We start from the raw sequence: 15,060 nt of genomic DNA on the forward strand, positions 1-15,060 counted from the left end.
ATTCCTGCTCAATCTCTTTGGCACCAAATTATTAAATTGTATACAGAGAAAAGTTTTCAACACTGTCTCTTAGCCGCTCATTTTGGTGGCACAATTGGTTATTAATTAGTTGTTTCTATAAATGTTTATTCTGGAAGAATTACACATTTATGGCCAAAATTGTAAATAACTCCTACATTTATTTTCTTACTGAATTTCTACAATAAAATACATTTCAAAGGTATTTGGGAGATTTAATAGAACAAGTCAAGCTCTTATAATCAAAGTGAGATTAACAAGTGGCATGTATGGATCCTCCTATGTTAATATTGTGTTGATTGTGTGAAGTCAGTTTTAAAAACAAATCCCAGACTATCTCACATGTGAATTACTAAAGCAAGATTTGTGGGTCCACTCTTTTATATCAAATGCATACTTTTGTGGTTGTGGTTTGTTTCTTCCTGCTAAGGGAGTCCCGAGATCAAGTCTCTACAATTACATCAAGGAGGAGAATTTACTCTTCTGATGATGTGCTAAGTGAAGAAGTTTCCTCCCTTTCATTGACCATGTCAGCAGCAAGTGACCAGAGTGGGAGAGTGGAAGAGAAAGGAACCACGTCTCCTGTAGAAGTACCACCTGAAGAAGATTCTACGACTTTTGCAAAAACAGAGGACAGTAGCACAGGTTTTGCAAAAACAGAGGACAGTAGAACAGTTGAAATTCAGCTTCCTTCTAAGAGCTACGTGGAAGAACACCGCCCGGTTTCTTTGTCTTCTCAGCACTCCCTGAGCACTCAAATAGAGTCGACTCGAGTTTCAACTTCTTTCCCCAGAAGTTACCAGAAAACTGATACAGCCAGGTTAACATCTGTGGTCACAGCGAGACCTTTTGGCTCACATTCAAGAGGAATCACATCACTCCCGAGATCCTACACGGTAAAAATAACCCTAGTTCATCTTTTCTGTTCTCAGCAGTACATGCTGGTGAATTTGTAGACTTGAGTTCCATAGACTTGATGTGTAATAACGTATATAGCTTACCCCAGAAAAATAAGATATCAAGTTGTCTATTTAGGTTCTATAGAAATTCAGTGCTTAAAATACAGAACTGTATTGCCTTAACTTCAATTTTAGAGAACATAGTTTTAAAGAATAAGATAGATTCTGAGAAAGAGTTATTTATCTTAGTGTCATATTTTCTCAAATAATTATTTTGTATAGAATCAGACTAAACAATTTGGTCTTGTCAATAGTGTTATCTATGACTAATAGAAAGGGAATTTCTTAAGAGTTTAACTTAAAGCTCTTTAGATCCTGTGCTCACATTTCATTTTCCTCTTTTGTCCATGTATTAGAATTTGAAATGTTTGGATATAGCCATCAAAATTTCTCATGATTCAGAAATATGTTTATATATGTTTTATATTGGGATTTTAGGAATACATTTTATATTGGGATTTTAGGAATAGACAGTAAGGATTCAAACCTGAGAATAAAGCAGTGCCACATCTCTGAAAGGAGGTCTATTAACTTTAACTATGTTAAGTTCATATTATATAATTAATACAATTATTCTAAGTCTTAAGATTAATGTTCAAATTCCTTTAGCAACTACCAGTGTAGAATCCTAAAATATATATTAAAAAAATAAAGAATTTGGGCCCGGAGAGATAGCACAGCGGTGTTTGCCTTGCAAGCAGCCGATCCAGGACCAAAGGTGGTTGGTTCGAATCCCGGTGTTCCATATGGTCCCCCGTGCCTGCCAGGAGCTATTTCTGAGCAGACAGCCAGGAGTAACCCCTGAGCAATGCCGGGTGTGGCCCAAAAAAACAAAAAAACAAAAAAAAAAGAATTTGATTACAGATTCAGGTGAGGGAAACTTTTCTAAACTGCCCAAGCAAATCCCAACCATTAAGTTGGTTTAACATAGACATACTTGGCAGTGTGAAAATTAATGTAAACAATAAATACTATAAATAAAATCCACTATCTATAGTCTCAGAAAACATAAGTAAAATGTAGAAGGTTTAAGATAACCACTTCTTCAGTTTTAAAATTACCCTATAGGGGCTGAAGTGATAGCATAGCGGTAGGGTGTTTGCCCTGCACTTGGCCAACCAACACTGGATGGACTCTGGTTTGATTCCTGGCATTCCATATGGTCCCTCGAGCCTGCCAGTAGTGACTTCTGAGTGTAGAACCGGCAGTAACACCCCCCCCCATTGCCACTGGATGTGATCCCCCAATAAAAACATAAAATTGCTCTATAAATTGGAAAGTAAATATAAAAACTAGAAAAATCAATATAGAAATGAAAGTGATCTCAGAGGAGAAAGAATTAAAAGCAAAGCACATAGACTGATGTTTTAGCCTTGTTTGAACAAGAATGGGGTATACAACTTCTACTCTTCAGGTTGATAAATATTTAAAGCATTTAAAATATATAGTCTTTGTAAGGATACACAGAAATATCTATGTTTATACATTACTTGGTAGTATATTGCTCAAATTTTATAGTTTCATATATATATATTTATGTGTATATATTTTGTGTGTTCATTGTAATATTACATATTAAAATGTATACATATATTTTCATACCATATCCTTTGTTCCAGCAAGTTTAGTTTTGAGGATCTGTGCTATAAAAGTCAATGTTCATATTATAAATATGGGTACCTGTAAGATTATACAGCAGGTAAGCTGCTTTGTCTTGCACGCAGCTGACCTAGGTAAACTTTTCAGGAATGATCTTTGAGCACAGACCCAGAAGTGAGTCCTGCGTACTACCTGAGTGGCCCCAAATCCTAAAAACAAAATAGAACCAGATTATAAAGCTATGTACATTTATTAAAATATTTTTTGCAAATTTCAGAAAATTAAAACATTGAGTGTAATAGAAAATGGATAAATTGCAGCTATTCATAGTGTGGAGTAAAAAAGCATGCTTAGTCTTTCAGCGGTTGTTACTTTGCTACAGCAGACTTCTGTAGTTTTAAAATATTAATATTTCCTTCTTTAAAGAAATAAAGCTATGGGGATACCAACATTCACATGATGTTTCCTATTTAGCTGGATGATTCCTGGAAGTATAATGGAGATGTAGACAGCCTTAAGAGGACTCAGAACAGTTCCAGCAGCGCCTCGACACGAATCCAGGAACCTATCCCACTTGCTCCAGGCTTGTCCAGTGTGCGTGAGACACCAGTAGAGAATGAACCAAGAAGTGTCTCTCCTACCCCTTCCTTGTCATCTCTTTCCCAGGACCAGCCTGCCATTTCTAAAGCCACATTGTCTACTACGTCTGGTCTCGATTCCATGTCTGAATCTGGGGAAGGGCAAGGCTCACCGCAGAGGGAGGTTTCAAAGTCACAGGTGAGTCTGGAAGTCTCTCATGCAAATTGCGTCTATCTGCATGATTTTGTTTTTTTCTTTGGAGCTGTGTAGTATTTCATTGGGTGTGGCTTTTCACACACTCACTTATATACAGCCACATACCAGAACTTTTTTATCCCTTCACCTGTTAGAGGATAACTGTGCTGTTTTCATATGCTGGCTGTTGTGATACAATGAATATGGTATGATGCATGCTTTCCCATCAATGAGATTTTCAGAAAAGGCATTTTTGTTGTTGTTTGTTTTTTTTTTTTTTGACCAAACCCAGCAGTGTTCAAGTATTACTCTTGGCTCTGTGCTCAGAAATCACTTCTGGCAGGTTTGGGGGACCATATGGGATGCTGGAAATTGAACCCTGGTTGACCAGATGCAAGGCAAATAGTCTACCTGCTGTGCTATCATTCAAGCTCCGGAAAAGGAACTTTTAAAACTCAGAAACTATGTTTATAACCTCCACTTGGTATAGTCTGGGCTGTGATCATGTGTCCAACGAAGATTGTATCTTCATTTTAACAAATCTTGAAGGAAGTAGAACTCTCAGGATTTTTGTGATCTACATGTATTGGGGCTTTTTAGATCCATCTTTTTTGAACTGTGTTGTTTGTTTCTTTCCTCCTGGGTTTAGTGCCTGTAGTCTGACAGTTCTAGTGCTCAGCACTCCCGAAATTTAAGGACAGGGGTCAATCCAGAGGTTATTGATGTAGGTCTAACAGATAAGGATGCAATAAAAGCCTCTTCCTAGGAAACTTAACTGAGCTCAAGAAGAAATTGAGGATACACACTGAAGGTGCTGGTTTGTAGGAACATAGAGTTTTTTCTCTAGCATATTAATCTTACAGTAACTTTCAAGACTTTAGAGATTCTAGAATATTGTACAAAGTCTTATCTCATATTGAAGATTAAGAACATTGAGGTTACATTATTTCATTTCTTAACAGTTGTAATAAAAGCAGAATATGCTGTCTGGTAAAGAATGGCTAGGGGTTATTTATAGGTTTTTTTAATTTAAATTTGAAAAGGTGATTTAGTAAAGAATTATTAGACAATGACTTCTTTTAATATACCCAACATATTGGTAAAAAGTTATAGGTTTTCTCAATATTTTTCCAGTTGAAACTCCTGACTTTGCTTCTTTTTTGTGACTTACCTTCTCCTTGTCCTACCATTTTAGCCCCCTTTTTTAGTCTATGCCATGGATCCTGTTTACTTAATTATAACCTCAGTTCCTCTTGCAATATCCTGGTCCTATGGCCCTATATTGAAAAACACCTATCTAGGTAATAGGAAACTTTTCATTTAGAACAATATTGTATCAAGAATTACATCATTGTCTGGAAACTTGTAGCATGTATTAGTACTTACAGTTCTTTGGCTTTGATATAACTCTATGGTTTTCAACCTTTAGTCCTGTTCTGCAAGTGTACAAAGGTGGAAAAACACTGCTCTTGGCATTCTTTGATGCCTTATGAAAGTGTATTTGTCTAGAATCAAGCACATAACTGAGCTGCTGTATATAATAAAGTAACAGTGAAATAACTTGATAAAGTATATTCTATTTATTTATTTATTTATTTTAACCACACCCAGTAGTTATCAGAATGTATACCTGGTTATGCACTTAGAAATCACTCCTGTAACAATGTGGTGATCAGACAGAGTGCCACATGTTGAACCCAAGATAGCTGTGTGCAAGGCAAGTGCCTTCTCGGCTGTACTATTTCTCCAGCTCCAAATAGTATCTTCTATTTAAATTTTAATTAGTACAGACAAACTTTACAAGTGCAAAGTGGGCATTTTATTCTTATTTTAAAGTATTATGTCCTTGAGAAAATTTTGCATGGAGAAAATATGTGATGAGCACCACTGTAATCCTGTCATATAGAGATCATCTTTGCTACTATGTTTTGTTTTTCCATTCACACTTGCAAATATATATAGGTATAAAATATTTTTTCAATGTACTTATATTATTGTTATAATTTAAAGTAATTTTAATAATTGGAGTTACCTAATTAGAATCATAAGTCTGAGTGGAGAGGATTTGCTTATACTTGTGCTGTGTAACATAAGGTTCCAGTGAATGAGCAGTACAAGCAGAAGCAAGAACTTTTGTTTTGTGGACTCGCATCTTTGCCTTGACCTTTTCAAATCATCAGTTCAACAAAAGAGCCTGAGTAATTATACTGCATTGTGCTGTAGCTTATGGTAACTCCCTGGGGGTAGCAGCTGATTTAGCTGCAGCAAGGGTTTAAGTGAGAGAGGCCAAATGTGGTCTGGGTTATGCTCGAAATTAGTGCCATCCAGATGAACCTCCCATATCATGACATGGTTTCTGGTTTCATCGCTGAAAGACCTCTGTTCTTTTGCCGCAGATTTGAAATGTTATGGTATTCTTGCCAGCAAAATTCAGCTCTGTTTAGCAAGTGGAGTCATTTGGGATTCTTGAACTTGTTATGCCACATTGTGACTTGCCAGTTGTCTCTCCTGCTTCGTGTGTCCACTTGTATATATGAAGGAAATAGCTTATATATCGCCACCATTGGCTGTCATTAAAAGGGATCTTATTGACTGTATGCTAGATATTAGTAACTAAAATAGAGGATGAAAAGGAAGTTAAGAGCCTATGTCCCCTCCTCTAGACGTTTGTCCTAACTTTTTTATTTTGGGAGTTTAGGGAGCAGGAAAAACAACTGTGGTTCTGAGCACAGAACTGTGGTTCTGGAGTCTAGAGAGCTTTGTAGTAGAGTATTTTTCAGGCTCTTTATTTCTTAGCTTACTTTCCCCCTTTGTTGGTGGCTATCTGTCCTTTCCTCTGCTAGACTTTCCCTTGATGTTATTCTTTTCCATGCCTGCACCCACTCCCCTTTCTCTATCAGGCAGGTTTGTGTTAATGTAAGGGAGAAGTAAATTAATGTGCTTGATGTCAGAGTAAAACTCATTCTTTCTCTACTCTTCAGCCTCCTCAGGTGCCTTCTAGTCAGTTCATGGATGTTAGCACAGTCCACAGGACACTGAAGGTCCCACATCACAGCTCCTATGCTCCCTGGTCATGACACAGCAGCTGTCTAAGTTCCTTCCACATGTGAACCAAATTTCTGAGTGGGATGTCTTTGTTAATCCACAGCAACCCTCTTATTACTATTTGAGAGCCATAGAAAAGAGAAACATGCTATGCATGTATAATTTGCCTTGGTCCAAGGTGCTGAATGGTGGAGTTAAAATTTAAGTCCATAGTTTGATTCAGGGTTCCCATTCGAAATATACTCCTTGCAAGAACCAACTGGGGAAGTTGTCTTGACTCTATGGCACTTTTTGCTTTCTCTTAGACACTTTATATGCTTTCAGAACCCTCATGTATATATTTGCTTATAATTTTCTCCATTTAAAATGTCCATCTCATCAGTATGTCTTTTGAAATTTTCCCAAAAGCCAGAGGGTGATTTTCTATATAAATCAAATTATTTCCTACTCATTAGTTGGGTTTGAACCTTTTTCACTAGAAAGTTGTATTCCTTGAACTTGTACTTATTCCCGTGCTTATTGTTTCTCATTGCTGGTTTTCTTTATATCCACCAAGATCTTTATACATATCAGGCTCTTAAGAATTTGCTGACTGGAATTGCCTTCAAGGCCTTGATTACTAAACTAAGTATGAAGTTGATCCAGCAGGTAATTTAGGTTTTTTATGGGTTCTTTAATGTGGGAATTTTAAGATTAAGGGGTGTTTCAGAAATGCAGCAGTGTTGCTACATAGAATTTTTCACAGGAGCAAAGTTTGGGAGTAGAGATTGGTTAGCCATCTATCACACAACTGTGGTAATAAGATACTTCATGCCCTATAGAAGGATCCACATAATGAAGGGAAAGAGCTTGTTGAAATCTGCCCACAGAAATTTCTTTCCCACCTCCATGGCTGAGCTGGAGGATTTGCTTCTCTGTTCCTGTTTCTCTCTTGAGTCTTAAGGTATTACAGCTTTGCTTGCCTCCTTTACCAGCTCAACCTTCCAGGGACATTCTTAGGTAATATTGAAACTGGGGAGAGAAGTAGAATTCCCAGCACCTTTAATCTAGTTGTCTTTTGTAGCATTCATGATTTTTTCCCCTAAGTGGTTTTGTATACAAATTGTTTATTTTCTCATCTGCTAAGAAAGAGGGCAGATCTTGCATTCAGATCTAATTCAGACCCACAGATCAAAAGTTGGTGGCCAGGCTTACATTCATTCATTCATTCACTCGGCTTCCTTAGTAAGTGCTCAAAAGACCCCTCCTGGCAATTCTTCCCCACCCCAGCTGATGGTATGACATGAGGGTCAAAGGAAGGAAGGATTCAGAGTGAAATATTTCCTAGACAACCTCAAAGGTGCTTGAGTGAGTGCCGTTAGGATCACACCTACCTATATTTGGAGGACCATGTGGTGACAGATATTGAAACCAAATTTAATATATGCAAGGCCTGTGCTTTAATACCTATGCTGTCTCTCTGGTCTCTGTTCAGATTTTTCAAGTGGGACCTGAAAGTAGGATTACATGCTTGGAATTAGAGGGATTTTATTATGTCCATTTCCCAAATATTAGTCCTTTATGGTGCCTATTTTACTCATACTCAGACATAATTTATCATATTTAAATTAATTTATCATATTTAAATATGATTAATATGACTTAAATAAATATTTAAAATAAATACCATGCATTTTAATGGATTTTTCTTGTCACCAGAACTTACTGTCTCAGGGCAGGAAGCAAGTTTATATAATGTCTGGATTCGTGAATGCTGACCAAGTGCTGTTAAACTTGTAGTAGTTTGAGAGTTAACTAGTATTTTATTTAGTTGATGGGAACTAATAGATGGTATTTCATGTAGCTGATCTGGTAACTAGCATGTAATATACATGTGTAATATTCTTTGATTAGAAGAGAAGGTAATTACTAAGCATTAGGCATATGCCTTGAAACCATGAATGTTTAAATCCTTTCAATAACCTTGCAAAGCAGGTGGCATTAAATCCATTTTTACCGATGATGCTTTGGCCACAATAGTAATTTCTCTATCTCTGCATTTTTTTTGAAATGGGACGTGCTAACATTGGAGAAGTGACTAGTGTTTAGTTAAAATACCAGATGCTGACTAAATTTTACAGTCAACTTATCTTTTGAGTTTGAGAACCAATAAAGACTGAAATATCTTTCTATTCATAAAGATAAAATCCTGGAACTTTTTTTCTTGGAGGAAAGGTATATATTTATTGCAAGGTATCAGAAGAAAATCTATTTCTGAAGTGTATAGTTTGAAATCTAGCCCTAGGCAGGAAGGAGCTACCCACAATTTTAAACCAGGGTGTGGTATAATTGGCATGTTCTGTAACTGAAGCTCTGGCAGCTGTGTTAGAAGATGAATGAGAAGGGCTGAAGGCTTGTGAGTAAGCTGAAAAGTGACCCACAGTTGTGTAAATGACTGACTACTATCTAAACGAAGAGGATAGCCTAAAGGGAATGGAAATGGGGGCATTCAAGATGGATTTATGAATTGTGGACTGGGGATCATTTTAGTGAATTTATGTGTATCATGGGAGAAGAATAGGTCCAATTTTTGGAGTAGGATGAGGAATAGTCAAGGAAGGGATATGGGAAAAGACCCAAGATAAACTTTGTATTGCCAGCTTGTGGATTGCCTAGTAAGCAACATATAAATAGCAAGAGGAGGATGGGTTAGATTTGAGAAGGAAGATAATGAAGTTAATTTTTGATACATTTGACTTAGTAGTTGAATGTGGCTATTCAGGGTAGTATGTTGTCAAAGCAGAGATTGTCAAGGGAAACATATTAACAACAAAGTGAAAGAAGAGAAAGAAAAGTACACTTATGAAATCATGAAGTGAGTGAGAGATGGGAGAAATTTTCCCACCAAGGAAAAGTTGGATAATGAATTATTTGAAGACTGTTTGTTTATGAAAGCAAGATATGTTGGTAGTGTTTGGTGGCATGAGGAATGAAAATAAATTTGGTGTGTAAGAGGCAAGTTTGGAATGGCTTGAGGAGAGTGGTAGGACTGGAAAGACCACCAATCTCTTTGTAATGGAGGAAGTGATTCAAGTAGAGAGATTATTTTTTGGTAAGGAAAGAAGATCCACAATTTGAGAGCTGTTAACTTTATGTTCTTGTTCTATGTTCTATTTCCTCTTATCATTGGTGATATTACAAAACTTGAATCTCTTTAACTTCATCAACTTAAGTACATCTTAAAGTAGACTTTAGGTCTCCCTTAAAGTAGAAACATATATCTGACTGAAAAAATTTGAGTTGCACAACTATCTAAATTGGATAGTACATAAACTTGAATATTGTTCATTTATTTCTGTCTGTGATGATATGAAGATCTTAATTAATAAGATCTTATTAAATTTAAATGAATAATTAATAATCATTAATTTCATTCTTGCTTTAAAAATCATATATAGTATATATTTCAATTTAAGTTGCATGTAATTTGAAGGAAAAATTTAAATGCTATTGATCAGTAAATTTTAGTTCTTCACATTGACAACTGAAACCAGTTAGGATATTATTTATGGACAATTAAAAAACTAGATTTCACACATATAATTACATTTTAATTTTTTCTCATTTAAAATATGATCCGTCATTATCTTCTGAAGCATAGATCTTTTTTTGTTTGTTTTTTGGGCCACTCCTGGTGATGATCAGGGGTTACTCCTGGCTATGTTCTCAGAAACCGCCCATGGCTTGGGGGACCATATGGGATGCTGGGATTGAACCCAGGTTCGTCCTGGGTCAGTTGTGTGGAAGGCAAACAGCCTACCACTGCGCTATTGCTCTGGCCCCATGAAGCATAGATGTTTGTAGTATACTCGTATGCTATATATCTTATACAAATAGTTAAGAAAATAGAAATTCTACTGGAATAATTGCTGAATATTTTCTGTTGGACTATAATTGTAGCTACAACTCCCATAAAGGAGTATCAGTCTCAGGAGGAGTCCATAAATCCGGAGCTATTTATGTGTTGTTTCTGGAAACTGCAATCACCCACTTTAATCCCTTCAGTATACTGGCTTGTGAAGAGGCCCTCTGTATTAGGATTTCATCTGATGGTAGTATTTTGAGGCTAAAAAACAAATCTTGGAAATCAGTGCCATCATGTGAGCATGGCTCCTCTGCCAATTTCAGGAATAAGTTCAACATGCCTCGCTACAGAGAGAGGTGGACTGGTATGCAGCCAGAGAGACAGAATAGCACAAAAGGTGCTTGCTTATCTTGCATGTCATTGACCTGAGTTTGATCCCTGGCACCCAGTATGATCCCCCAAGCTCAGGAGTAAGTCCTGAGCACTACAAGGTGTGGCCTCAAAACAAAAACAAAGAGATGGACTGGGGATCGCCCACACAGTTCTCTCAGCATTGTCTGTGCCCAGTCCCACAGGATGGTCTGCTAGCCTTTATCACAAAGCTGTCCTCCATTGACTATTTCAGCGAGGGCATTTTTTGCTTTTGGTTTCTTATATAAATTAGAGATTTTTTCCCCAAGGAAATAACAACTAGGAGGTTACTCTTTTGGTCCAATATAAATGTGTATCTCCATCTATGGCTGAAGCTCACTGTCATTTAGTTTATATTTGTTAGAAAAGGATAATATTCACTTGCAGTCTCCCACAAAGAATTCTTTCTAGAGTCTGATACCATTCAAGCTCCATCTTGTCTTTTAATGACGTTTTATTTATTTGTTTAAGCCTCAGTTAATGTCTTGAATATCTAACCCATTGTCTCTTGGGTTTTACATAGCAGTAGTTTCTGCTCTCAAATTTAAGTCAGACATTTTGGGGGTGGGGTGATGACAGTGGTGAAGATGATCACTTAGTTTCATTGAGTCATCTCAAATTTAAGTGTGTGGTGGTTTTGGTTAAGGAGTAGAAACCAGTAATTTTTTTTTCTATTCATAGAAAAGTTTTATTATGTTTTGGAGACTGGTATTCATCAGGCTGATTATTAATGAGTATTCTCACAACCTACTCCTGGTTTCCTATAAACTACTTTATGAGCTTTGCGTAAATGTTAGAAAACATTATTATTACTTGCCAAAATGTTTTCTGAAAAAAAATTTGTCTATTGTTTAAGTCAGTAATTATTTTTAGAAAGCAGAAATAATGCCCAATTCAGCTTTATGTCCCAAAATTCTAAACACTGTGTCTTTTAGTTGTTTTTGTTTTGTTGCCACACAGTGTTGCTCAGGGCTTATTCCTGGCTCAGTGCTCAAGGATCAACCCTGGTGGGCTCAGGGGACCATAATGGTGCTGGGGATCAAATTTGGGTCAGCTGTGTGCAAGGCAGGTGTGATATTTGCTATGCTATTTTTCTGGCCCAACACTATGTCTTAATATATAAATGATATTGAATAAGTGTTTATTTTTATTCTTTTATTTTTATTTTATTCTTTCTTTTCATTCATATATATAGTCTCTTAGATTATATTTTGTCTTCTTTTCCTATTTGTTTGTTTGTTTTTGGGCCACACCTGGCTCTGTGCTCAGAAATTGCTCCTGGCAGGCACAGGGGACTATATGGGATGCCGGGACTCAAACTACCATTTGTCCTGGGTCAGTTGTGTGCTTTTTATTTTTTATTTTTATTATTTTTTTGTTTGTTTTTTGGGCCACACCCGGCGGTGCTCAGGGGTTACTCCTGACTGTCTGCTCAGAAATAGCTCCTGACAGGCACGGGGAACCATATGGGACACCGGGATTCGAACCAACCACCTTTGGTCCTGTATCGGCTGCTTGCAAGGCAAACGCGCTGTGCTATCTCTCCGGGCAATTTGTCTTCTTTTTAAATATATTTTTATTTAAACACTATGGTTACAAGGTTGTTCACAATACAGTTTTTTCCCACAGATAAAATTGTTCATGATTGAGTTACAATCATACTATTTACAACAACCTTCAACAGTGCACTTTTTCCACCACCAATGTCAACAGTTTCCCTCTCACACTCCCTGATGCCCTCTTTCTCCCACCCATCTCCTCCTGCCTGTCTCTGAGGCAGGCATTTTTATTGTCCTCTCTCTTTCACCCCCTCACCACTCTCCCTCTCTTTCTGTCTCCCTCCTCTTTTCTTTTTCTTTTTTGACATTGTGGTCTGTATTATTGGAAATGAAGGGGTGTCATGAATGTCCCTTTCATATTAGATGCTTCTCTACTCTCACTGCATTCTCCACTCTTTGTCTTCTAATTGATTCATTATTATTTCACCTGGAATATTTCACTTACAATTGAAGCTTGCTTTAGATAGAACAACCTACATAGGTATAAGGCTTAGTAAATTGTCATCCTATTTGTGAGTTTGACTATTGGAGAAATTGTTGGTCTTTTTCTTAATATAAAGTGGCTTTATGAATAAAGATCATAAAAATAGTAAGCTAGGAGACTGTAGAGGTAATACAGGGGGAAAAAATACAGGTTTCCTTGAAGAAAATCCCTGACTGTGCAAATGATTCCCTGAGCATTGCCACGAGTGATCACTGAACATCATCTGATATGGTCCAAATCTCCTTTTTTTTTGAAAACAAATAAAAATAACAAGTTTATGATTATGAATCAAAGAAGTAAAACACTAGTCTTTTAGTGTTTTAGTCTTCAAATAATTTTTTTTTTGTTTTTGGATAATACCTTGTGGTGCTCAAAGTTCTTTGCTCAGGGATTACTCCTAGCAGACACAGGGCACCATATGGAGTGGAGTACTGAGAATTGAACTGGGATTCACCATATGCAAGGCAAGGGCTCTACTCTCCGTATTCATCACCTGGCCCCATAGCCTCAAAATTAAGTTAAAATTAATTCTGCTGCTTTTTTTGTTTGTTTGTTTTGTTTTTTTTTGGGTCATACCCAGAGGCGCTCAGGTGTTACTCCTGGCTCTGTGCTCAGAAATCGCTCCTGGTTGACTCGGCAGACCATCTGGGATGCCAGGATTTGAACCACCATTCATCTTGGGTCAGCTGCTTGCAAGGCAAACGCCCTACAACTGTGCTAACTTTCTGGTTCCTATGTCTGCTGCTTACTTAAAACATAATTTATAGAAGATATTGAAAATGTTCAGTGACATAGCATATTGCAAAATTTTAAATCTATCTTAGAAAACAGTTTTAGAAAGTTGTGAAGCTTAGGATTTTATAGGACATTGATGGAGATTGAGAGAGTTCTCTTGTTCAAGAGGTTATTGTTTGTGAGGTTATGAGTTGATGTTGCTTCCAGAAGTTGTGGGGAGCTCAGCATATCTGTAGGGGTGCCTTGACGTTTTATTGGTGTTTCCTGGGGATGATGTAAGCTCATTGCTGTGACACATGAGGTAACTCTGCCCTTTTCACCTAGTCATCATATTGCAGTGGGCAAGCATTAAACTGTCTTGCCTAAATTTTAGGTGCCTTTTTATAAGTTGGTGCTATCTAGAAGAGCATTACTAGTAGCTACATTATGTGTTTATGAACCCCCTTAAATCTATTCAGCTAAATATGTTGCATAGTAGAAGGAAAAAAAAGCCCTTTTTTTCCTTTTCAATAAATGTGACACTCAGCTTTATTTCTAGGGAATAACAAATAACCTATAAGTTAGGCAAAAGCCTAAGAAATATTAATGGCCAATGGTTTACAATAGTAATGTGAAGAAAAAAAATGACATGAGAACAGACAAATAAAGAAACTGGTGCTAAATAAAGATTTTCTTTCTCTTTTTTATTGGCAATCCCCAGGCAAAATGAATAAACTTTCTGGGTTGGCCATGAAATAATTCTAGTGTGCCTTGCACGCAGCCTTCTTTCGTTCAGGGATAGACTTTCCTGCATGTGGGTGCCAGTGACATCTGATCCCACAGTTTCATGTTTGTTTGCAGGATCAGTTCAGTGATATGAGAATCAGCATAAACCAGACGCCTGGGAACGCTCTTGACTTTGGCTTTACAGTAAGATGGGATTTTTCCGGCATCTTCGTAGATTCAGTCGAAGCAGGTAAATCATAGATTTGGCTTTACTGAACTTCCTTATCCATTGTTAGGCTATGCTAATGGGTACAAAGCCTGAGCTTAGTTCATATCGTGTATTAAAAACAATGACCAGAGATGCATCTTTTACCTGGAGACTGATAGTCAGGGTTTCTAAGTGCACATTGTTTGTACTCTCTGCCTGATCAGTTTTAGGTCACAAAATCTTGGTTGTATGATTTTTATGGAAGTCATTTGTCAAGTGTTTTTGCCCAACACTTGAGCAGTACTTAACTGACATTTCAGAAAGAAAATTTAAAAATCATTTTGGTCAGTAGATGTGTGCTTAGCTAATAAATCAACATTTCTCTGAATTTTCTATTTTTTCTGCCACCATGGCTCCTTCAGGATGCTTTGGGACATTTCTACAAAGTCTATCCCTCTCCTAACCAGAAGAAGGTGGAGAGTAAAACCCTTGAATTTAATTAATACAATAGCATCACAGAGCCAGATAGTAAACTGAAAATGATCCTGCTTTACATATTTCATTTATATAAAACTGCACATGAATTTTGGTTATTTCTCTGAAATTTGAAGATAGAATTAATTTGGTAGTGGATGAAGTAATTTAAGCAGTTTTGAGGGCTGCCCATTCCAACCTTTTTCGTTTGTTTGTTTTTCTGTTTCTGAGTGTATTTGGTTTGG

General features: G+C 36.9%; 1 protein-coding gene across 4 annotated transcripts in view; it reads left to right on the forward strand.

The window, feature by feature from the left end:
- Positions 1–15,060, forward strand: part of LMO7 (LIM domain 7) — a 102,202-nt gene that overhangs the window by 58,077 nt on the left and 29,065 nt on the right. For all 4 annotated transcript variants that reach the window (XM_049778946.1, XM_049778944.1, XM_049778945.1 and 1 more), the window contains 3 exons: positions 449–914; positions 3,051–3,353; positions 14,269–14,383. In XM_049778946.1, coding sequence (XP_049634903.1) covers positions 449–914; positions 3,051–3,353; positions 14,269–14,383 — 884 coding nt within the window. The remainder of the gene's footprint in view (positions 1–448; positions 915–3,050; positions 3,354–14,268; positions 14,384–15,060) is intronic.

This window comes from Suncus etruscus, chromosome 8, assembly GCF_024139225.1.
Source record: "Suncus etruscus isolate mSunEtr1 chromosome 8, mSunEtr1.pri.cur, whole genome shotgun sequence".
NCBI classification, from domain to species: domain Eukaryota; kingdom Metazoa; phylum Chordata; class Mammalia; order Eulipotyphla; family Soricidae; genus Suncus; species Suncus etruscus.